Raw genomic sequence first — 26,664 nt, 5'->3', positions numbered from 1 at the left:
TCTTGATTTCTCTTTCTGATTGTTCCTTATTAGTTTATAGAAATGCAGCAAACTTCTGTTTTAATTTTGTATCCTGCAACTTTACTGAATTCATTTATTTGTTCTAATAGTTTTTTGGTGGAGTCTTTAGGGTTTTCTATATTGCACTATCATGTCATCTGCAAATAGTGACAGTTTTACTTCTTCCCTTCCAATTTGAATGCATTTTATTTCTTTTTCTTGTCTGAGGACTGCGGCTAGGACTTCCAATACCATGTTAAATAGAAGTGGCAAGAGTGGGCATCCTTGTCTTGTTCCTCATGTTAGAGGAAAAGTTTTCAGCATTTCACCATTGAGTATAATGTTAGCTGTGGGTTTGTCATAAATGGCTTTTATTATGTTGAGGTATGTGCCCTCTATACCAACTTTGATGAGAGTTTTTATCATGAATGCATATTCAGTTTTGTCAAATGCTTCTTCTACATATATTGAGATGATCATATGATTTTTTTTAAAGTTTTTTTTGATGTGGACCATTTTTAAAGTCTTTATTGAATTTGTTACAATATTGCTTTTGTTTTATGTTTTTTTTGTTTTTTTGGCCACGAGGCATGTGGGATCTTAGCTCCCTGACCAGGGATCAAACCTGCACCCCCTGCATCGGAAGGCGAAGTCTTAACCACTGGGCTGCCAGGGAAGTCCCAATCATATGATTTTTGTTTGTTGTTTTGTTAATGTAGTATATCACATTGATTGATTTGTAAATATTGAATTATCCTATCATCCCCAGAATAAATCCCACTTGATCATGCTATATGAGACTTTTAATGTATTGTTGAATTTGATTTGCTAATATTTTGTTGAGGACTTACGCATCTGTGTTCATAGGTGATAGTGTTCTCTTTTTGTAGCGTCTGTCTTGTTTTGGTGATTCTGGGCTTGTAGATCAAGTTTGGAAGTATTCCTTCCTCTTACCTTTTTTGGCATAGTTCGAGAAGGATAGGCATTAACTCCTCTTTAAATGTTTGGTAGAATTCACCTTGTAAGGTTGGGTTAATGGTGACGAATACTTTCAGTTTTTGCTTACCTGCGAAACTTCTTATCTCACCTTCAATTATGAATGATAATCTTGTCAGGTATAATATCCTTGGGTGCAGGGTTTTTTCTTTCAGCACTTTAAATACACTATGTCACTCCCTTCTTCTGGCCTGCAAAATTTCTGCTAAAAAATCAGTTGATTGCCTATAAGGTTCCCTTGTATGTGACTCTTTGTTTTCCTCTTGCTGCCTTTAAAATTCTCTCTTTAACTTTTGCCATTTTATTGATAATTATAATATGTCTTGGTGTGGATCTCTTTGGATTCATCTTGTTTGGGACACTCTTCTTCCTGGACCTGGATATCTGTTTCCTTCTTCAGGTTAGGGAAGTTTTCAACCATTATTTCTTCAAACACTTTTCCTGCTCCCTTCTCACTCTTTCTCCTTCTGGGAACCCTTAATTCAAATGTTAGTATGCTTGATCTTGTCCCAGAGATCCCTTAAACTAATCTCATTTATTTATTTGTTTTTTGCTTTTTGCTTTTCTGTATGGGTGATTTCCACTATTCTTTCTTCCATGTCATTTATGCATTATTCTGTATCACCTAATCTGCTGTTGATTCCTTCTAGTGTATTTTTCATTACAGTTATTGTATTCTTCAGCTCTGACTGGTTGTTTTTTATATTTTCTAAGTCTTTGTTGAAGTTCTCATTGTGTTCCTCTATTTCATCCTGAGTTTGGTGAGTATTTTTATGACCATTGCTTTGAACTCTTTGTCAGGTAAATTACTTATCTCCATTTCATAGGGTTTATTTCTGGGGTTTTATTTTTTCTTTCATTTGGAACTTATTTCTCTGTCTTCTCATTTTGTTTGACTTTCTCTGTTTGTCTGTGTTAAATTAGGCAAAACACTTACCTATCCCAGTCTTGAAAGTGTGTCCTATGTGGGAGCATCCCTATGCAGAATGCATATACCCAGTGGCTTTGGTGGAAGAGCTAGATATGAAACAAGTGCAGGCTAGGCTTTTTCCAGGGTGTGCTGGGACAACTGCCTTGGTGGAGGTGGGCTGGAGCCAGGGGGAGGCTAGAGCTAGAGCCCAGCATGAGCCAGGGCTTCTCCCAAGGAGCGCTGAAGGCCACCACCTTGGTGGGTGAGAAGGCTGGTGCCAGAGAGGCTGGAGCTGGAACCCAGTGCAAGCTGTGGTTTCTCCCCAGGCACACTAGTGGTTGCCATCTTGGCAGGGGGTGGAACTGGAATTGGAGGGGCTGGAGTCAAAGGCTGGTGTGAGGCTTCCATGAAGCATGATGACAGCTACCACCTTGGAGGGGGCAGGTTGGAACCAGAGGGGCTGGAGCCAGCATCAGATGCAAGCTAGAGAGCACGCTAGGCTAGTCTTAGCAAGCCAACTAGAGCATCAGTACTTTTCAATCTGTTGCCTCTGCACTGGGACTGGGATCGAACAAGTCTGTGCATGTGCCTTTTAAGAGTGACGTATTGGTTTCCTACAGCTCTGTGGTTCTCCTGATCGTAAGTCCCACTGGTTTTCAAAACCAGTCAAGGGGGCTCATCTCTTCAATGACAGACCCCACGGATGGAGGACCCAATGTGGGGCTCAACCTCTCATTCCTTAGAAAGGATCCCTGATCTTGTGATATCACCCTCCTTTTCTGGGTCAACTACCAGGTGTGTGTGTCCTGACTACATCATTTCTATTCCCCTCCTACCCATCTTCGTAGGATATCTCTATATATCTATATAGATAGATGATAGATAGATAGATGCTAGATAACTGATAGATAGATAGATAGATAGATAGATAGATAGATAGATAGATATAGATAGATGATAGATAGATAGATATAGATATAGATATCTCTCCTTGGTTGTAAAAGAGCCATCAGCTAGTCTTCAGGTTATTCTCAGAGAGAGTCGCTCTATATGTAGTTGTGGTTGTGGTGTGTTCCTGGGAGGTGAGCCCAGGGTCTTCCTGTTCAACTTTCTTGATCCTGACTCCCTCAGATGCTTTTTTGAACTTCCTGGAGTCTTCACCACACATGCTTAGTTCAGTGGTAATCTAGGATTTAGGGTGACGTTTATATGCACATTTTAGTGCTCAGACTCTTAATTTTCAGTCACCTAATTGACATTATTCCCATCTTCTAATTCTGTCCTCTGATTTTTCAAGCTAAAAAAATTGAATGTGCTATTGTAAATTGAAAAGAAACCCCACAATCCAAAATATCTCATGATGCAGTTCCCATTCTTAAGGCTCAATTATCATCCAATTCTTCCCTTTCTGGTTACATTTCGGTGCTGTGTGTGTGTGTGTGTGTGTGTGTGTGTGTGTGTGTATGTGTGTGTGTGTGTGTGTTGTTGACCTTAAAAAGTAATAATTAGTTATTTTACCAGCAAAATAAGTTAATTTGAGAATAGCAGAGAATTGAAATTTTGGACTAGCAAACTACAGTGAACCTTAGACAAGTCCAGAGAACAGAGAAGAGGGGTTTGTATTCATAGAGAATGGGAGGAAATTAGAGATGGCTGTGGTGGCTCTTTATCAGCTGCAAGTGATGTGCCCATCACACCTTTTGCTGTTGCTGAGTCAGAAAGAAATTTTTCCGGCTGGGGTATGTAAACTGTAGTGAGTGATACGTGCACGAAAGCTCCCCAGTTTCACTTTATATGAGGTTTCCTTTGTTCACTCTCACATTTCCCCATTTTGATCAAGATCTTTCCTTGAAAGCAGCGCTGATCAAGAGTCAGGTTTTTGTATTTAGTCGTTTTGTCAACTAAAGTAATTTTATTCCTTGGTGCCAGGAAGGACCTTTCCTGGTCGCCATGTCCCATGTCAGAGGGAAAGTGCACAGATTGGAAACTGTTGAGGCTACGTTTGAGTAACAAGGAAAGGTAGAAGGGGAGAACTCTCAAGCATTCTCCATCTGAGGTCTATATCTTATCAAGGTCATAAGTGCTGGAGATTATTTTGAAGTGCTGAGCTAGCATCATTCTATTGGGCATGTCATTTCTACAAAAGTTTGACAGTAAACAGGTATAGAGCATAAAAATGATTATACAGAATAAGATGAGGAACAGACATTTTGCATAGAACCATTCCAGCCTAAAGAGAAGAGGTTTTTTTCAGGAATGCACTGTGAAAAGAAAGTTCTATTTGGATTGGCCAAAAAGTTGAGTAGGGTTTTTTCTGTACCATCTTACTAAAGCATGGTTATTCTTAACAGAAGTAATTAGCGTTTGCAATATTGCAGTATATTCCAATTGCCAGCTGTGGATTGGAAGAAGCAGGAGCCAAGTGCATTGAGTGCCCTGTGATCATCTCAAAGTGTGAGGGTTTATTGGTTCCTAAGGGGCTAGACCTGGGGTTTCCCCTAGTAGGGATAATATTTTCTAGTGGGAATTTTAGCCACAAAAGTAGCAGTAACCTGTCTAGAAGGGAAGGATTCAGTCCAGTGAGAAAACATACAGACCATTACCAAGACGTTTATATCCATAAGATGGCGGAAGCTGAATGAAATCTATTTGCTAATCCTCAAATGGTACAACACATTGAGCAATTTAAAGTGTGGAAGCTGAATGAAATCTATTTGCTAATCCTCAAATGGTACAACACATTGAGCAATTTAAAGTGTCCAGGGGAAATGCAGACAGGTTTTCCTGAATCGTATTTCAGATAGGAGGGGCAAAGTACGCACTGTTTGTGTTAATGTTTCCACCAGTATTGGTTCATAAAGTGGACCAATGATTCAATGCATGTCCAGTAGTCAGTAATGGAAAGTTTAGAGCCTCTGGCACACTGGATTATTATTTGGCTCAAACCAGAGTTTTCTCTTTTTATCGGGCTAACAGTTATTAGATTTCCAATATTATTTTTCTTTTTCTGAGGTGAATTTTTGGGCATCTTTAACCACTTTTTCTAGGTTATCATTTTGGGGAACATCCCTTTGGACCACGACAGGGATTTAGTCGTTGGCTCTTTTGAGAGCAGCATTTTTTTTTTTTTTAATTTTTATTTATTTATTTATTTATTTATTTTTTGGCTGTGTTGGGTCTTCGTTTCTGTGCGAGGGCTTTCTCTCTAGTTGCGGCAAGCGGGGGCCACTCTTCATCGCGGTGCGCAGGCCTCGCACCATCGCGGCCTCTCTTGTTGCGGAGCACAGGCTCCAGACGCGCAGGCTCAGCAGTTGTGGCTCACGGGCCTAGTTGCTCCGCGGCATGTGGGATCCTCCCAGACCAGGGCACGAACCCGTGTCCCCTGCATTGGCAGGCAGATTCTCAACCACTGCACCACCAGGGAAGCCCCGAGAGCAGCATTTTTTGTGGAAATATCAGCAAGGTGATTTCCTTTAACCTCCAGGAAATCAAGTTTGAAATGCCTAGGGACTTTTATAATGAACAAAGCAGCTGGAAAGAATATGGCATCTAATAATTACTGCACATAGAGCCATTTTAAATTTTGTCCCCATTTATTGGAAGTGAGAAAGCCTTGCTGTTTTCATAGCATTTCAAAGTCATGAGTTACTCCAAAGGCATACTTAGTGTCAATATAGATATTTGTTTGCAGTTTTACCCTTGGCTGAAATGCAGGCCCAAGCAAGAGCATGCAATTCAGCCTGTTGGGCTGAGGTCGCTGAGGGCAAAAGTGCTGCCTTGATGATTTCAAAAGGAGATCCAATAGCATACCCAGCATAATACTTACCATTTTCAGCTTTCAAATAAAAAGCAATGGTAAACCATGAAATATCAGTGTTATCCAAAGGAATTTCCTGTAAGTTATCACAGAGAGTAAGGAAGTAATCTGTCAGATTCAAACAATCATGAGTATTGTATGTAGAGGAGGGGGAAAGTGTGGCAGGATTACGATTATTACAGTGAGAAAAAGTTATATGAGAAAAAGTTATATGGTTAGCGAGATGATTTTATAGGAGGTGAGATGACTGGCCAGAAGATGTTGAGCATGCTGAGAATTCAGGACTTCTAATATGAGGTACAAAGATGGTAAAGAGAATCCCATGACTATCTCTTGGTGGCCTTGACTAAAGGGACACTGGCAGTAAAGAGGCAAAAGATTTATCCTCATGTTACAGGGTCTAGCTGTTGGCTCTAATACCCTATGGGTCAATGGTTTTCCCAGTGTTTTGGTGTCAGTATCCCAAGGACATTTCCTTCCTTTCAAAGTAAAAACAGGAGAAAGAAAAATTGATAATTGGGGTGTCCAAGGGCAGGGAGATTTATCAAGCTTTCTTTTAGGACTTTAAAGGCTAAGTCACCCTGATCATCCCAAATAATAGGGTCAGGTTTGTTATTTTTAGTAAAACATATAGAGGTTGGGCCATACGAGAGAAGTTTGGAATCCTAATTTCAACATTAGCTAGGTAGCATAAGAAAACCTCATAACTGGCACTTAGTTTGGGATATTGGGAAGTTCAGGATGCCATGAAGCTCCTATTTGGATCTAAATGTAGCCCTTGTTCTGAGATCAGGTGCCCCAAATATCAAATCTGAGTTTGAGCAAACTCAATTTTCCCTTGGAGACTCTGTGTCCCTTTAAGACAAAAAGTTTTAACAGGTGGATACTGTCTTCTTGTAAAGAGGCCTGAGAAAGCAAGTAGAGAAGAAAGTCATCTACATATTGTAATAAAGTAGAGCCTCCAGATAACTGTATATCATCTAAATCTGCTTTTAATGTTTGGGAATAGGAGGGACTTTTGGTAAAACCCTGGGGCATTACTGTCCAGGTGTATTGCCTTCCTTCCCAAGTAAAGGCCAAAAGATATTGGCTGGCCTTATCCACAAAGATGCTAAGGAAGACACTATATAACTCAATCACAGTGAAAATTTTACTAAAATAGGGATGGAAGCTAACAAAGTATGGGGAATGGAGACAACAGGATGACAGGAATAATAATGTTTATGGCTCAGAGTTCCTGCACAAATCTTTATCCATGGTCATTGTGTTTCCTCACAGACAAAATCTAGGAATATTGCAGAGACTAGTGCAGGTGATAATTGGACCCTGAGCCTTATAATCTTCTCTTTCTAACTAAAATATATGTAGTTCTAGGTTCTCTGCTACAACATATTATCCATGTGTCTTGCAAAATAAAACTACCATTTTTAATGCTAGTTACTTGTATGTGAAGCGAAATTAGTAGTACTTTTCCTTCCTACCTCATAAGACTTTTTTTTTTTTTTTTTTTTTTTTATTTATTTATTTATTTATTTATGGCTGTGTTGGGTCTTCGTTTCTGTGCGAGGGCTTTCTCTAGTTGCGGCAAGCGGGGGCCACTCTTCATCGCGGTGCGCGGGCCTCTCACCATCGCGGCCTCTCTTGTTGCGGAGCACAGGCTCCAAACGCGCAGGCTCAGTAGTTGTGGCTCACGGGCCCAGTTGCTCCGCGGCATGTGGGATCTTCCCAGACCAGGGCTCGAACCCGTGTCCCCTGCATTGACAGGCAGATTCTCAACCACTGCGCCACCAGGGAAGCCCCCTCATAAGACTTTTTAAAGAATTTAACTTTCACGTTAAACATTTGAAAACACTATTTCTTTTTTTCTTGAATTTTATTTTTTTTATACAGCAGGTTCTTACTGGTTATCTATTTTATACATATTAGTGTATATATGTCAATCCCAATCTCCCAATTCATCTCACCACCACCACCACCCCCCAAAACACTATTTCTTTACGCTTATAAAGTTTTGTTTAAAGTACAAGTATAAACATAGCATACTAATAATAGAGTGTATATAAACTCCTGTTGAGGCTTTTGTCTTCATTTTGCTTGATTTTATTTTATTTTTTAATTTACATAGACTATAATAATTGATTATACTTTAGGTACACAACTTGATTAATATTTCCATCATGCAGAAATGTTCCCTCCAATCTCTGCCCCATACAACCTGTGTTCTTATCTCAATGATAATAGACAAATGTATCCTGTTCAAAAACTTCGTATAAATGGAATCCTACAATATGCTTTTTGTGTGTGTCACACTTAACATGCCCAGGATAATTTTTTGTGATTAAAATGAGCTGCTCTTATAATAGTATTTCATTTTTTATTACTGAATAATTCTGAATATCACTAAAATTACATATATATACAATTAACACATTTATTGATGATCAGTTATGTGGTGCATTGTTTTTTGGTTTTGGCTATTATGAATAAAGCTGCTCTAACCTTCAAGGTCAGGTCTTTATAGTAAATATATTTCCACTTATGTTGGAAAGATAGATACATAGGAATATAATTGCTGAGTCATATGATAAGTTCATATTAACATTTAAAAAAATCTACCAAACTGGTTTCCAAAGTGACTGTGCAATTTTACATGCACACTAGCAGAGTCTAAAAAATCTATTTTCTCCGTAATTTGCTACTACTTGGTAATGTCAGTCTTTTTTATTTTAGCCATTCTATTTGTAACATATTTTTGTTTCAATTTGCATTTGTCTAATTGATAATTATTTAGAGCATTTTCCAAGCCTTTTTGTTAATGTGTGTATCCTCCTGTATGATGAATCTGTTCATTTATTTTCCATTTTGTTTGGAATGGTTTAGCCTTCCCACAATTGAATTTTACTTGTGTATATTTTTATTCTGAACTAATTGTAGATTCATGGGAAGTTTCATAAATATCCCAGAGAACCCCTGTATACTCCAGTTGTTTTCCCCAAATGGTAACACCTCAAATGACTTATATATCTTACCTATAGTAAAATATCAAAACCAGGAAATTGGCACTGGTAAATTCACAGACCTCATGGATTCATTTGTGGGGTGTGTGTGTGTGTGTGTGTGTGTGTGTGTTGAATTGCCATCTTGACAATATTGAGTTGGCAACTGATAAATATAGAATGTCTTGATTTATTTCAGTCTTCTCTAATTTTTCTCAGCAAGGTTTTAGTTTTCAGTGTTCAAGTGTTGCGTTTATTTTGTTAAGTATATTCCTAAACATTTTAGTTTTGAAACTATTGTGAACAGAGTTGTTCTCTAAATTTCATTTTCTCATTGTTCATTGCTGGTATCTAATAATAATAATAACAATACAAATCATATCTTATATTGATCTTTTATATTGTGTGAGCTTCATAATCTCTCTCTCTCTCTCTCTTTTTGTTTGTGAGTTTCATAGTATTTCCATGTCCAGGATCATGTAATCTGCAAATGAAGTCTGAAGTATTTATTCTTTTCTAATTGGTATAATTTGTTTTTCTTGCCTGATTACACTGTATACATATCTATTTAAAATGTTGAAATATAAGTGGAGAAAGAAAAGATTTGCTCATTCCAATTTTAGAAGACAAGTTTAGCCTTTAACCATTAAGTTTATTGTTAGCTGTAGGTTTTTTGTTGATGCCCTTTATCTTATTGGGAAAGTTCCACTGTATTTCTACTTTGCTGAGAGTTTTTAATCTTGAATGGTGGTTGTGTTTATTCAATGCTTTTCATACATCAATTAACATGAATCTATCTATGTTTTTGTCCATTATTCTATTGATATAGTGTATTACATTTATCGATTTTCAGATGTTAAAATCATGGGCCATGTTTTTATTATTCACTCTGACAATATCTGGCTTTTAATTGGTTGTTTAGACCATTCCCATTAAAAGTGATTACTAATGTACTTGAACTCATCTACTATCTTCAAATAACAGTATATAACACAGTAATTGTTTACTTTCAAATACTGTAATTATATACTCCTTCATGTGTAGTGAAGGTGTACTATAATAGTTTCCCAATTCCTCCATCCAGTCCCTTGTGACATTTCTTGTTATTTATTCTACTTATACATATGCAATAAATATCCAATACATTCTTTGTATTATTGCTTTGAGTAGTTATCTTTTAGTTCAGTTAAGAATAAGAAAAAAAAACACATTTTGCTTTCAATTTTTTCATTTTCTGATGCTCTCCCTTTTTTTATGTAGATCAAAGTTTCGGACCCAAATAATTTATCTTCTGCCTGAAGAACTTTTTTCCTTTTTTTTGGCATTTCTTGAGAATTCTATCACTTTTTGTTTGTCTGAGAAAGTCTTCATTTTTGAAAGATAATTTTACTGGACAGAGAATTCTTCTTTTTCTTTTTGTAAGAAAGATATTTTTTTCTTTTTGTAGAAAAGATTTTTGTTTTCTTACAACACTCAGAACTTCCCTCCACACTCTTCTTAATTGCATGATTTTAAAATGAAAAGTCTGCTGTAATTCTTATCTCTGTTCCTCTGTAAGTAAGGTGTGTCCCAACCTAGTTGCTTTCAAGATTTTCTCATTGATTTTGGTTTTCTTCAGTTTGGATGTGATATATTTGCAGGTGGTTTTTATTTTGGTATTTATCCTGCTTGGCGTTTTCTGAGCTTCTTGCATTTGTGTTTTCATTTCTGTCAATAATTTTGGAAAGATCTTGGTAATTATTTTTTCAAACATTTTTTCTACCCTATTCTCTTTCTTCTCCTTCTGTTACTCTTATTATGAGTATGTTACACTTTTAAAAAATTGCCCCATAGTTCTTGGATTTTTCTGTTTTTTCTTCATTATTTTGTATCATTGTGCTTCAGTGTGGGAAGTTTCTATTGATCTATCATTGAGCTAAGTTTTTCCTCTGCTGCTTTGAGTTTTATTGATGAATCCTTGGAAGCCATTCTTTATTTTTGTTGGGTTTTTTGTTTTGTTTTGCTTTTATTTCCTTTTTATTCTTATATTCTTACAGTTTTCATATCACTGTTGATATTTTCTTTCTGGTCTTTCATGTTGTCAACTTTTGCCTTTATAACCTTTAAAATATTAACCACAGTTATTTTAAATTTCATGTCTAATAATCCCAAGGTCTGTTTTATATTTGATTTGATTCTGATGATTATTTTATCTCTTTAGACTGTTTTTTCTTGCCTGTTCACATAACTTGTACTTTTTTGTGTTGAAAGCTGGGCATATTATATAGGGTAATAGACACTGAAGTGAATAAATCTCTAATGTGAGAATTCATGTTAATATTTTTAGGAGATAGATTGTGTCTAATGTTTGTTGTAGCTATAGGCACCAGAATCTTCAAATTTCACTAGTGAGGTAGATTCTTCCTCCCCTCTTATGTTTGGAGCTTCCCTTCATTCCATCCCTCAGAGGGAACCTGTGTCATGTAGCTCCCTCCATTGTAATCTACTTTTATTGCTGCTGGAGACTTGTCAGTATGGTTGTAGGATGTGGGGAGGGGGCCTTCTCTAGATTTCACGTAAGCCTTTCTTTTAATGAGCCTGTGTCTTAGGGGTGTGGCTTTCAGAAGTGTTTTTGTTCCTCCTCCAGGTGTAGAGTGTCCCATCCCATGCCCCCATCCTTTAGTCCCTGCTCTACAGCTCCAGCATTCCCAACCTATATTCTTAAACCCCTTCTGTTATTGATCATGCCTATACTTATTCTTTTATGTGAGACAGGATGAGTGGAGTTGGCAAGAGTGGGATGGAAGTCATTCTACCTGGAGATTGTCTTTGTTAGGGAGATGGGTCTGGGAATTTCATGATGGTCACTTTTTTCCTTCCCCTGCAAGTGTATATGGAGAACTTTCTCAGATCCTCCCCAAGAGAACCTGATAGGGTTCCTGGAGAAAAGGCTGGTGAAAATATGACTATACTCCCTAGGAGCTTCTCATTCTCATGTTAGTCCACACTCAGTTGCCAGCAATTTGCCATAGTCAGTATTATTAGTGGCTTATGTCATTCAGTGGCTTCTTTTCCAGGTAAGCAAATAGCAAGTGTTGTACTTGTTGTTTCTGCATATACTTAGCTCTCCAGATCCATGTAGGTGGTTTTCTCTGCAACCTCAGTTCTCTGATGGGTCCAAGAAAAGTCACTGATCTCAGTTTACTCAGCATTTTCTTGTAATGACAGGAAAAATGACTTCTAAACTTTATGTAAGAGCTCATAAATAATTTTTAATGGCTTTAGTAATATTTAAAACAATTAAAAAGTAATCAATCTATTTTAATGGGATAATTTATTTACTTTGTGATAAATTTATAGAAATGCCAAAATCACTAGAATCCAGAATCACTAAATTTTCCTTTGTGCCCATTTGGAATTGATCCTTACTCCTGATCCCGGTCCCAAGCAACCAGTGACCTACTTTCTGTTTCCATAGATTTGCCTTTTCTGGAATTTTTATATAAGAGAAATCACACTATATGTAATCTTTTTGTCTGGTTTCTTTTACTTCTTTTTTGAGATTCAACCATTTTGTAGCCTATATCAGTAGTTTGTAGCTTCTTATTACTGGGTAATATTATATGGTGTGGATATAAACATTTTAAAATTATGTACCAGTTAATGGGCATTTAGAATGTTTCTAGTTTAAGGCCATTAAGAACAATGCTGCTGTGGACGTAAGCTATTATATAGAGAATGGATAAACAACAAGGTCTTACTGTAGAGCACAGAGAACTATATTCAATATCCTATGATAAACCATAATAGAAAAGAATATTGAATATATATATGTATAACTGAACCACTTTGCTGTACAGCAGTAATTAACACAACATTGTAAATCAACTATACTTCAATAAAAAAAATCAAGAACAATGCTGCTATGAACATTCTTGTGCAGTATTTTGTTTGTTTGCTTTGTAAAGCCATGTATTTGTTTCTCTTGGGATATAACAAGTGTGAAGGTGCAAGTCTTTATGTAGACACATATTTTAAAATTTCACTTGGATGCACACTTAGAAGTAGAATTGCTCGGTCACATGGCAAGTATATGTTCAACATTTCAAGAAGCTTCCCAAATATTTTCCAGAGTTACTGTACCATTTTACATTTCCAGCAAATATGTATCAGAGTTCTAGCTTCTCTACATCCTTCTCTACATCACCAACATTTGATATTGTCATGACTTTTTGTTTCCTTATTTGTGTGTCATTCTAAAAAGGTATCTTACTCTGGCTCTAATTTGCATTTACCTACTGATTTATGAAATTACCACCCTTTCATGTGATTATAAGGCATTTGTATATCTTCTTTGGTAAAATGTCTTGGTAGATCTGTAGCCCATGTTTAAATTGGGTTTTGTTGTCATTATTGAATTGTGAAAATTCTTTACATATCAGAATAGAATCTTTATCAGATATATGAATTATAAATATTTTATCTAGGTCTATCTTTTCTTAATGACAACTTTTTGAAGATCAAAAGATTTTAATTTTGATGAAGCCCAACTTATCCCTTCATTTTTTAAACAGATCTTGCTTTTGGTACAATACCTAAGAAATCTTTGCCTCATTGCATAAAAGTGATAAAAGCAGAAATGTTTGTTTAGTTCCTGATTGTAGGGTTATAGCATTCAATCTTTCTACTTTATCCATGATACTATACTAGTAGGTTACACATACAGTTTTATCAGTTTGAGGAAGTTTCTGTCTGTTCCTAGCTGGATGTGACAGTTCATCATGGTTCAGTGTTGGATTTTATGAAATGCTTTCTCTGTGTCCTTTGAGAAGCTTCTGTGTTTTCCCCCTTTATTTTATTTTATTTTATTATTATTATTTTTTAACACCTTTATTGGAGTATAATTGCTTTACAATGGTGTGTTAGTTTCCCGCTTTATAACAAATAGAGACTTGTCAAGTCTCCCTGCACATACATGGAGTCTCGCAGCCAGCTAGGGATGTGATGTAAGGAGAGCTGACAGCCAGCCTTTATGGAATTACCCTCTCCAGGATCATGGCTCCAATTTCTAGCTACTCCGTCCCTAACCTCAACTGTGACCTCAGGCTTGGGCTAACCAGTGCTGCTGGTTTTATATTCATTCCCTACTACACTTGCTACTTTTACTCAAAATGCTGCTGGCTGAGACTATTTTGCTCTCTGCACCAAATCAAGGATGATCCCTCTGGCACTGAATTTATTGGTTTTAATGGCCAGCCTTACCCTGGTAAAACGACAGCTGAGAGAGTGTATGGAAGCAGACCCAGGCAAGAAGACCACAGCCTTTCACTATTATTACTGATTTTATGGCAACTTTACATAAGTGCTTCTCGATTTGTTGTTTGCTTTTGATCAGTTTTCATAGCCCTGAAATGTTTGTTGTGACAAATTTGCACACTTTTATACTTATTTGGGGGGAGATAATTTACCTATACCTTCTCTCTCTCCTAGCCCCCTTGTTAAGATTTAACTACACAATTTATTTTGTGCCTGATTTATCACAAATCCTAGAACTGACCCATGATAAACACTCTCATCTAACTAGGAGTAGAAAGAAACTTCCTCAATCTGATAAAGCTATATGTGTTTTGTACTTCTACAAGTTACATCTAAGATAAATTTCCTTCAATGGGAAGAACTCAGTTTACATTTTCTTTAGTCTGGGATGTCTGTTGATAAATTTTATTAATTATTGTCTGAAAATGCCATATTTCCTTTTGAAAGATATTTTCTCTATGTACAAAATGGAAAGACACTAGATATTTTGTCTCACCTTTGAGTCTGTCATTCAATAATCTGATCTCCATTATTTCTCTTGGAAAGTCAGTCTTAAGTTGTATTATTATTATTATTATTATTATTTTTTTAATAGGGAGCATTTTCTTTTTTCAAATTTTATTTATTTATTTTATTTATGGCTGTGTTGGGTCTTCGTCTCTGCGCGAGGGCTCTCTCCAGTTGCGGCAAGCGGGGGCCACTCCTCATCGCGGTGCACGGGCCTCTCACTATCACGGCCTCTCCTGTTGCGGAGCACAGGCTCCAGACGCGCAGGCTCAGTAATTGTGGCTCACGGGCCCAGCCGCTCCGTGGCATGTGGGATCCTCCCAGACCAGGACTCGAACCCGTGTGCCCTGCACTGGCAGGCAGACTCTCAACCACTGCGCTACCAGGGAAGCCCTTAAGTTGTATTATTGTTCTTTTGTTGTTAATGCTTTTTTATTTTCTGGTTACTTTCATGATTTTGTCTGTGGTTTAGGCACTATCATTGTGATGTATCTTAGTGGTTCAGCGTTAATATTTATTGCATGTACTGCTTCTTGAGTGTATGCCTCAGTGTCTTGTCAGTTTGGGACCCATGATGTGGAGAGTACGTATTATGTTTGAAAAACAGAAAAGGAAATCCAATCATACCAGTAATTTTTTAAATTTTACTAATTTTTTAGAATAGAATAAGCTTGGAATCATGTTTAAGAATCAAAAAAGGAATAAAGAATTGTTACCAAAAAAGTGATAAGTCTAAATAGAAAGTAGTTCATAATTACTAAGACGTTGTTACTATTAACAATGCAGGAAAGGCCCTCATATTTTTTGGTGTTGCACAATTAATTGCATGCATCTTTTAGCAGCCCTTAATGCTTTATTTAAATCTGTTTGCTTTAGAAATGATATTCTAATATTTCTCTGTATTGAAAACTAATGATTTTTATTTGTTGGTAAATTATAGGGATGTGCGATGTGGAAAATTACTGTGTACATATGATAAAGGAATTATAATTAATATTCCAAACGCCACTGTTTTGTATAGCAACATAGATGGACACATCTGCGTTGGATTGGAATATGCATATGATGATAAAGACAGCGGAAACATGTGGGTAAAAGATGGAACTGTTTGTGGTCTAAATAAGGTATATAGTCTTTTATTACCAACTAATTTCCTAATTTCAAATTTTAAATGCATATTTGGTATTTTTCTCATAATTTAAGTGCACATTTAATTTCAAAAAATAAGAAAGTAGAAAGTTTTGAAAATGAGAAAATTTTTAAAAGAAAAAATATAACCTGCATTCATGCATAGATATTATCACTATGAATATTTCATTGGCTATTTAGTACTTTTTTCATGGAAGTCATATATATTAACTGAACTGAGAATCATACAGTTCATTAACTGTTTTATTAATTATCTCATGTTACACAGGGAGTATTTTTAATGTCATGAATTATATTTTGATATAATTACTTAAAATAGCAGTTAAAGTAACATATGCCCATTTTAGTGATGAAAATAATAAAGGATTCACAGAGTAAAGGAAAAATCAATCAAAGGCACATAAATCTGAGATATAACTACTCTCCATTTTCATGAACCTTCCATCAACTCTTTTTATTAATTGAAGTATAATTGATTTACAATATTGTGTTAGCTTCAGGTGTACAGCATAGTGATTCAGTATTTTTGCAGATTATATTCCATTATAGGTTATTACAAGATAATGGGTATAATTCCCTGTGCTATACAGTATATCTTTGTTGCCTATCTGTTTTATATATACCACTTTGCATCTGTTAATCCCATACCCCTAATTTGTCCCTCCCCACTTTGATCTCCCCTTTGGCAACCATAGGTTTGTTTTCTATATCTGTTTCAGTTTTGCATATATATTCCTTTGCATTCTTTTTAAGTTTCCACATATAAGTGATATCATATAGTATTTGACTTTCTCTTTGACTTATTTCACTAAGCATAATTTTCTTTAAGCACACCCACATTACTGCAAATGACAGTATTTCATTCTTTTTTTATGGCTGAGTAATATTCCATTATATAAATAAATTTATACATATATATATACATATATATATATTTAAAAATCACATTTTTAAATGCAATAGTCTGTTGATGGGCACTTGAGTTGCTTCTGAGTCTTGGCTGTTGTAAACAGTGCTGCTGTGAACATTGGGGAACATGTATCTTTTTGAATTAGTGTCTTTCTTTTTTCCAGATGTATACCCAGGAGTGGGATTGCTGGGTTGTATGGTAATTCTATTTTTACTTTTTTAAGGAACGTCCATAGTGTTTTCCATAGTGGCTGTACCAATTTGCATTGCTAGCAAAAGTGTACAAGAGCTCCCTTTTCTCCACATTCTCCCCAATATTTGTTATTTGTAGACTTTTTGATGAGAGCCATTCAAACAGGTGTGAGGTGATACCTCATTGTGTTTTTGATTTGCATCTCTCTAATAATTAGTGATGTTGAACATCTTTTCATGAGCCCGTGGGCCATCTTTTTATCTTCTATGGAAATATGTCTATTCAGTCTTCTGCCCGTTGTTTAACTGTTTTGTTTTTGTTTTGATATTGTGTTGAATGAGCTGTCTATATATTTTGGATATTAACATCTTGTTAGTTGCATAATTAGCAAATATTTTCTCCAATTCCATAGGTTTCTTTTTATTTTGTTGATAGTTTCCTTTGCTGTGCAAAAGCTTTTAAGTTTAATTAGCTCCCTTTTGTTTAGTTTTGATTTTACTTCTTTTGTCTTAGGAGACTGAGCCACGAAAATACTGCTACAATTTATGTCAAAATGTATCCCACCTATGTTCTCTTCTAAGAGTCTTATGGTTACAGGCCTTACATTTAGGTCTTCAAACCATTTTGAGTTTATTTTTGTAAATGCTGTGAGGGATTGTTCTAATCTTATTGTTTTACATGTGGCTGTCCAGTTTTCCCAGCACCACTTGTTGGTGATACTGTCTTATCTCCATTGCATATTCTTTCTTCCTTTTTCTCCTGTTTCTTTTTATAGCATGTGATTTTTTTGCTAAAAATTGGACTTTTGAAAAACAGCCGTTTCTCCCAGTGTTTGCAGTCTGGCTCTGTGCTAGCGTAGTCCTTTTCTAATTTCTTGGGTGTGCTCTGAGCCTTGGGAGTAGCCTGAGGAGAAAGCTTGTGGTCTCTGAGATCTTTGTGAATATGCATCTTTCCTGGGTCTTTTTGTGGCTTTTCTTATTCCCCACATACATGTATGTTTTTTAATGTCTTATTTTTCCAAATAGTCTCATGCCAGGGTTGCCTTGGAGCCTTAGATGGTCTATGGTATGTTTCCACCCATTCTCTCTGCTCCAGATGTCTACAAGTCTTAGTTTCCCTGCAGTTTTCCTGAGCAGTGTGCATCTGAGATCTGAATTAGGTGGAACAGAGACCAGTCTTCACGCAGTTCCCAGACAGGTTAGAATATTGAAAATAAGGTGTCCTCTACTCCGTTCAGTTCAAGGGAGGGAATTGGAAACTCAGCTGCTGTCTCCTCCAGACCAAGACTATGGCATGCCCAAAAAGTAGTGGGACAAGGTTTGAGCAAAATACTACAAAACTTTCTAACATTTTGATTGTGGCTTTTTGTTTGTTTGTTTGGGCATTTGCAGTAGACCTTTGACTGCTTACAGAGCTCCTATGGGTTGCTTTAGCCAGTTCTTCTCCCCCTCCACCCCCACCTCCTCCTCCTCCCCCATTCCTCCCCCTCCTCCTCCTTCTTCATCTTCTTCTTCTAGGATCTCTAAAGGAGAACAAGACTTGGGGCTTCCTAGTGCACCATTTTGCTGATGTCACCCTCCAGATTATTTTTTCAGGATTTGGTAAAACCTGCTTTTAATTCTGTCACTGGTGTACGGTGCATATAATCACTTAAATACTACATCCTTAGCCATTGATGACCACGGGAGGAATGCTGGCTTCAGGTTTTGGTTACTTTTGTGGAATCACATTGTCTCACATTTTCTGTGCCTAAAAATAATTTTTATTTTATCTCAAGTGTGTAGTATTATTTGATATTACAAGTAAAAAGAAGTCTCAAAAAATAATATTTCTAAACTTTTGAGCTTTATGCTTAGCTTTCTTATTCCATTACTTGTACCACAACCAAGAAAGTTAAGACATACCAGAGACCTTGGTGTCATTGCCCCATCTCTCTTTTCATCCTTTATATACAATCTATCACTGAACTTAGGTGGATCAAACTATTTAACTCTGTCTCAAACACAACCACTGTTTTTCATCAACACCACTACCACTCAATTTCACTCTATGGTTGTCATTTTTCTGGACTACTGTAATGTTATTCTAGTTTGTCTTTTTATATTTTCTCTTGCCTTTTACATTCTCTTTTTCAAAACCTCCTTTTATCAGCTTTCCATCTTCCAATTAAATCTCTAAACACCACCAATTGCTTATAGGTTATAGACCAATTTTCTGATTAAGACTATAAGACACAGACAAACCCTCCATAATAACCTCTGTCACATCACGTATAGATTTTTTGTTGTGTGTGTGTTTCTATATCTTTTACTGCAATATGAGCAACATGAGTTTTGTTGTTGTTGTTGTTCACTGCTGTGTTCTCAGGGCCAGGCGCATCGTAAGACTCAAATATTTAGTTAATTAATGTTTGAATGGTTGTTCTTTGTGTAAGAACTGCACTGCCCTTAATATTTCTTAAAAGTTTCATAATAGATATGATGTAGGGTCATTTTCAATATTTATTCTTTTTCTATATGTGCTTTGTCTTTCATTTCTATGCTTAAATCATGTTCAACATCAGAGCTCAATAAAAAAGTTTCACTGGGGCTTCCCTGGTGGCGCAGTGGTTGAGAGTCCGCCTGCTAATGCAGGGGACACGGGTTCGAGCCCTGGTCTGGGAGGATCCCACATGCCGCGGAGCGACTGGGCCCGTGAGCCACAACTACTGAGCCTGCGCGTCTGGAGCCTGTGCTCTGCAACAAGAGAGGCCGCGATAGTGAGAGGCCCGTGCACTGCGATGAAGAGTGGCCCCCACTTGCCACAACTAGAGAAAGCCCTCGCACAGAAGCGAAGACCCAACACAGCCAAAAATAAATAAATTAATTTTTAAAAAAATGTACTTAAAAAAATATTTAAAAAAAAAGTTTCACTGTCCTCATATATTAAATTCTGTGTTTTTATTATTTCATAAAACTATTTTATTATAGTATTTATTACACATTTACCTTTCCTGTTATTTATTTCATGTCTGTACTTCCTATCCCAGTATAAGCAGGGAAGATGCTTTTATTTTATTTACTTTCAGATAATCAGTCTCATCTAGTGCTGAAAACACAGTAGCACTATGAATTAATCACTTATTGTTAGTATATTAATATTTATTATTAAATGAATACCTCTTATGTCAGTATAATAAGGAATCCTTTTAATTAGATGCCAAATGCAGATGGTGGTACAGTTAACTTACTTTGGGATATCTCCTATTTAGGTTTGCAAGAATAAGAAATGTGTAGATTCTTCAGTCTTGAATTATGACTGTACTCCAGAAAAATGCCACAATCAAGGTGTAAGTATCAGCACTATGAGACTAGAATAGAAATCACTGAGATTGATAGTTGGAAAGCAAACGCACAGCTAAACACACACACACACAGTCATATTCATAAACCACATAAGAAAATCAGTCTTATCTGACCTAGGTATTATTTTAAAATTTTAAGTGAACACAAATAATTTTAGCTACTTATTTTATAAGATGATATTTCTCCTGTTTCAGCTATGTAATAATAAAAGGCACTGTCACTGTAACCCTACATATTTACCTCCAAATTGCCAAGTTTCACTAGAGTCATGGGAAGGTGGAAGTATTGACAGTGGCAACTTTCCACCCTCAGTACCAGGCCTACCAGACCGTTTACCTGGTAAGTATTGATTGATACTTGATTGATATTGATTTCAATTGAAATTATAATTAAAATAACATTTTCATGTATTAAATTTAATAAAATAAGTATTTTGTCTACCAATTTATATTTAGATTATGTTTGGACATAAAACAATACACCATATATGGCTATTTAATTTACATTTTCCTTCCAGAGACTAATGTGTTATAACATATTAAATATATGTTATAAATAAGGTATGTCAGTAAAGGCCCAGGCATGAAAATAGAAATCACTTTAGCCTTTCATACAGAAGGAATTCAATACAAGGCATGGGGTAACACATAACGGCAGAGATAAAAGCCAATCAGAGAACAGTGAGGCAACCAGAGATTAGCAACACAGGAATCCAGTACCACTTCTTAGGGCTAAAGGCACATTAAATGGAGATGTTATTACTAGAACCAGAATCTAAGCCATCTCGCATGACATGTAACTGTGGTCAGGGCTATATACCAGGGTCTAGAACACAGGTAGAGGTACTCTCCAGCATGAGGTGAAGGTGTAGAGGATACAGGGACACAATTGCAGATGCTAGAGACGAAGAGGGTTAAATACCATGGCAATTTCTGTCTTCTTACCCTCCAAATTTTATCCAGTGAATCCCATTAGCCAAATCTAACTAGAAGACCAAAGGTTAAGGAGCTTAGGAGATATAATTTTCTACATTTTTTGGTTCAAAGTAGAGATGGATTTTAGAGCAAGCTGGCAGATCCAGTGTTGCTTAGGACCAGATTTCTTTCATATAAAAACCTATATTTACAGAAAATCAAAGCAAGCAGATTTTGAGCCAGACTTAGTTCTTAACATTTCCACATTCATTCCAGCATTTGAAATATAGTATTTAAGACCATACAGTAATAGATTAAGTAAAAAACATTATAACATACTTACGTATCACCAAGCTATTTCTATGTTAGTGGGAACGGTCAGCTTATCTTCAAATTAACAGCAATTAACTGCTTCTATCCATGCACATGCATGCTGCTTCCCCAGTGAGAAGAGGACTGTTTCCTAGAATCCAGGTTGGTTTTAGCGATGTGACTGAGCAATAAAATATACAGAAGTGAGATTCGGAGACTTCCATGGTCTTCCTGCAGATTCTGATTGGGTTTTTTAGAATACTAATGATTGGAACTCTCATTATTGGAACACTCATTCTGTTGAAAATTATCTGCTGTATATGAAATTTGACTACATTGAGACATAAAAATAAAAATACAACCATGCAACTAAGCCCTCCCCAAATTCATGACACACAAAATTAAAATTAAATGATTAAGTTACTAAATTTAGGGGTACTTTCTTGCACAACCTCTCTCTCTCTCTCTCTCCACACACACACAGACACACACACACATACAGTTTGGTACCAGATGGTGTATTTATATTTATATAACAAGAATCTAAAACATGTGCCATTAGCTTTGGAATTGGATGGTGCATAGAAGGTAGGACAGGAAACTGTTGAAGACTATTGATGTATGTTGACATTGTCTTGAGAAGACTGTTGGTGAGCAATTCAAAGACAGCTTTAAAACATGTTATTAGAAGTTGGAGAAATTGAGGACATTTATTATGAAGCAGTGAATTGTGTGGCATCCTTGCTGCCTGTGGTAATGTGGAAAGTAGAATTCATGGTTCTGGTCAGCAAGATTTCCAGGTTGGGTGACTTAAGTTACCTATGATAAAATACAAGACGATAGTAATTATTAATGAAGGAACAATTCAGTTTTCAAGTAAAATGTCTATTTTACTTGAAAAGAGCTGGAATTTATTTGGTTTGAAAATAAAATTAATTTTTATTCCTGAATTCTTCCAGCAAAACATTCTTAAAGTAAGAAATGGCTAACAGCTAAATTTGAGATACTAAGCAATAAAATTTGATCTCAGATAAAAATTGTCAAGCGTATGTAAACCCCTCTGTTAAGACCTCAGAAAAACTTAAAGTGATGCCTCTTAGACATCTTCATCTCTCAATATACAAAAAGCCTTCTAAGTATTGTACTGGACTGCCTCTTAAAAACTCTCAAACAATAAGGTTACTATGAATCTTAAATAGGTTATTTTATAGCAGCCTCACCAGAGTCCAATATAGACAGATTTATGTCAAAAAGATTTGTGGGTGTGGTTTCATTTAATGGGGTGTATATTTTATTTAATACACAAGAAATCCATACATTTTTAAGGAATTACATCAGTCAGACTGAAAATGGTCAAGATAATACATATGTTCTTCAAGTACTAATCAATTATGGGTAAAAGTAGACTGAAGCTACTCTAATGTAAAAAGGTTATAATGGCTACTCCTTATGGAAAAGGAATTATAAATCATAGGGTATAACCAAGAAATCAGAAGCCCAAACTTCATGATTTGTGCATTTGTGATTTTTGAAAATCACCACCAACAAAAATAACAGCAACAAGAAGTACAGATGTATATGGTTTCACAGGTTAATTCTGGCAAGTTTTTGCAAGGAAGAAACACCATTTTAAAAAGTAGTGGTGGAAGTGACTCCTGTCACCTCGCTGTATGAGGAAAACATATCCCTGATTCCAAATCCAGAAAGAAAGTTAACAAAGAAAAAATTACAGAACAATATACTTCATAAGCACAAATATAAGCATTCATTTGAAAGTCAATCAGTGCAATTCACCAAATTAAGAATTTTTTAAATGTATATCATTTTCTCTTTTGATGCATAAAAGTCATTTGACAAAATTCAACACCTATTTATGAATTTTTTAAAGGCAACAAACTACCAACAGAAGCAAACTTCATCAATATGATAAAAAGCATCAACAAAAAATATCTTAGCCAATATATCTTATGATAAAATACATTGTTTTTTCCAAAATTTGAGAGCAAGGCAATGAAGTCTGCTCTCACCATGTCAATATTTTACCCTAAGTCCTAGCCAGTGCAATAAGTAAAGAACAAAAAATCAGGAGCATGAAGATTAGAAAGGATGAAATTAGACTGCAGACGATATGATTAATTACATCAAAAATCCTAAGGACTCTACAAAAATACTCCTAGAAGTAATAAAAACCTTTCGAAAGGTCAAAGAAAATGTTTAAAAGTGGATAGTATTGCTATATACTAGCAGCAGTAAATGAAAACCAACTTAAAATCAGTACCATGTACAATACTATCAAAATATAAAATATTAGGAATAAGTTTAACAAAAGATGTGTAAGACTGAAACTAAAACAAAAATGCAGATAGACGCTAAACATACAAGTAAATGGAGAAATATGCCATGCTCACCTATTGGAAAGTTTATTATTGGCAAGATGTCAATTCTCACCAAATTAAATCTATACATAAAAATAACCAATCATAAAAGCATGCAACATTTTAGATATCAACAATTTGATTCTAAAATATACACAAAAGTGCTTAGAATAGTGAAAGAGCTCTGAAAAAGTACAACAAAGAAGGACAACTTAGTCTATTTGCCTTATATTAAATTTAGAATAATATAGATTTAGTATATAGTTACAGTAATCAAGAAAAGTACAAAGATAGTTCAAAGGGAAAGGAAAGTCAGTTCAAAACATTGTATTCTAACAACTGGCTATCCACATAAGGCTAAATGAATCTCAAAATTACAACTTACTTCACAATTCATATGGGATAGACGACAAATCTAAATGTAGAAGCTAAAACTATTCTTGAAAGAAACACGGGAAATGTCTACATGACCTTGAGATAAGCAATTAATTTCTTAGATGAAACATGAAAATAAATACCAGTGCAATAAAAGAAAAGAATTTGGACTTCATTGAAATGCTCTTACATATGCAATATTTCTTACACACACAAAAAAATTGAGTATTGAGGGAAAATTCAGTTCTTCCTGGGATCACACTATAATCCTTTTCGTATTATGAGACAGATCTGAAAAGAGACTACATGGAATAGAAGGTTCTTAATAAACAAGCAAGGAATATAGGACTATTATGTAAGAGAAAGTCTAACTTTTAGCACTTATGATGTCAACTTACCCACTTCATATTAAATATGTTAATTATAAAATTGTTAAATGTTTAAACATTTTATTCTAATAGTCATATTAAAATGCAGAAATGGTTTTGCTATATTCCTGGTAGTTGCTTTCAAATCACTGGTGTTTTCTCTCCTAGACAGGCGCTATATTGAGAATGTTTACTATTCCAAACCTATGAGATGGCCATTTTTCTTACTCATTCCTTTTTTCATTATTCTCTGTGTACTGATTGCTACACTGGTAAAAGTTTATTTCCAAAGAAAAAAATGGAGAACTGAGGACTATACAAGCGATGAGTATATTAATTTCATATTTAAGATTCATTACTTTTGTAATTAGTTGGCCTACATAGTAACTTATCAATAAATAACATTATGGTGATATAACTAGTAATAATTCCGATTATATATTTATCTTTATATGGAAATTTAATATGTAATATATTAATGATCAATATAATGAATAATAAATTTCTTTAATCTTAAAATAACTTGGACTGTGTTAAGGGTAAATTTAAGTATAAATGATTTCTAGTTAGTGTTTATCTACCTCCTTTTACTATTTGATCTTAATTATTAAATATGTATTAAATATTATTACTTTACTTTTTAATATTTATATATTTCAAAGAATTTTGCATACACTATTTTATTAAAACATAGCATGGAAATTTAGGAGAGTAGTTAAGCTTTAAGGCACTTAAATAAATTGAGAGGCAGCCAGAGTTGGAAAAGATTAGAAATTAATATATAATAGTAAAACTGAAAAATCTAGATATAGCCATGGCTAATCTACAGACAAAAAATTTTTTTAATTAAATAACCTTATAAATATCTGAAAATATACTTCAAGAATAAAATAAATATTAAAATTGGTTTATTTCCTTTCATGGAAATTGCTATAAAATAATTTCTGCCTTTGAGTTTTACATCTATGCCCTCCATCTTAATTAAAATGAAATGAATTTTATTCAAATATTTAAAGAATTTTATTGAAGTATTTAAAGTTGATAAGATAATACTAATTAAAAGAGAATACATTTCATAGAAATATTTTGAGAAGTTTATGTAAAATTGCTGAAGTAATATGCAACACATAAAATAGTCACATAATTCAGATAATATTTAAACATATTAAAGGAATTTTCTTATATTAGATGACTTTATTGTGGAAAAACTGGGCAGAATATGAATGGTAAAAAAAAGTGTAAAACTAGCTAATAATGTTATGAATATAAATATGATCTGAGTCCATTTCCAGGTAAACTTATATTACTTTGCTTTTTCTCATATTAGTCTTTCTTACCAGTTAAGAGGTGCTCTCAGTGGTAAGATATTCTTAAGTAGTGACTACTCCCAGATCTCAGATAGGGATTCAAAACTATTTCAATACTGATAAATGGTACAGAGTTTTGTAGAACCATCTTTGAGGAAAATACAATTTTAAATGATTATTTTTATTTTTAAATATACAGGCAACTGGAAAGTGAGAGTGGGACCAAAGACTAGCCTGGAAAACAAAGAATCCATGGTATCACAGTAAGTATCAACTATTTTAGGATGAGAGGAAGAAACAGACAAACAGAAAATTCAACATATTAGATAGGTAAACATAAATGTATATTAAATGAAGATAGTAATATAGCTGCATATAATAAAAATCAAATTGAGGCATATTTTTCAATATTGTAAGCTATATCATAGACATGGTAAATCTGTCACCTAAAATATGTCTTGGAGTGCTATCTTTTCTCTTTTTTTCTAATAATGCTTAATTCTTTAGCATTTGTGTGTTCAAAATGTTGGTTACAAATAAATTATTGATACATGATAGAACTCTACTTCAAAATAAGTGTACCCTCATGCCATTTGTTGAATTAATCATCATTTTTAACTTGATTGATCATACAGGTGACTTTTCCCCCTTTATTTATTCTACCAGAGTAATTATCTTTGATGGACAGGAAAAATGGAAAAGAAAACGTACATGCCTTGCCTGATTACCTGGGATTCAAAACCTGTGCATTATGTCTTTCATCTGTCAAGAAAAGAGAAGTTTTCATATATAACATAATACCACAAATAACTTATTTGCAAGGAATGCATGTTTATGAGTTTTTATATTACATATTTCTTATTTTTAAAGTTACCTCATATTAATTCTGTTAGTCAG

At 35.0% G+C, this 26,664-nt stretch overlaps 1 protein-coding gene across 1 annotated transcript in view; it reads left to right on the top strand.

Annotated features, from left to right (window-relative positions):
- ADAM2 (ADAM metallopeptidase domain 2) overlaps positions 1–26,000 on the top strand; it is a 100,553-nt gene extending 74,553 nt beyond the window's left edge. Inside the window, exons 16-20 of the mRNA XM_007178418.2 lie at positions 15,462–15,645; positions 20,023–20,100; positions 20,311–20,455; positions 24,629–24,788; positions 25,967–26,000. Coding sequence (XP_007178480.1) covers positions 15,462–15,645; positions 20,023–20,100; positions 20,311–20,455; positions 24,629–24,788; positions 25,967–26,000 — 601 coding nt within the window. The remainder of the gene's footprint in view (positions 1–15,461; positions 15,646–20,022; positions 20,101–20,310; positions 20,456–24,628; positions 24,789–25,966) is intronic.
- Positions 26,001–26,664: the final 664 nt, after the last annotated feature.

This window comes from Balaenoptera acutorostrata, chromosome 21 (genome assembly GCF_949987535.1).
Source record: "Balaenoptera acutorostrata chromosome 21, mBalAcu1.1, whole genome shotgun sequence".
Classification (NCBI taxonomy): Eukaryota; Metazoa; Chordata; class Mammalia; order Artiodactyla; family Balaenopteridae; genus Balaenoptera; species Balaenoptera acutorostrata.
Note: the sequence above shows the minus strand (reverse complement) of the source record. Positions and strands in the feature narration are given on the sequence as shown.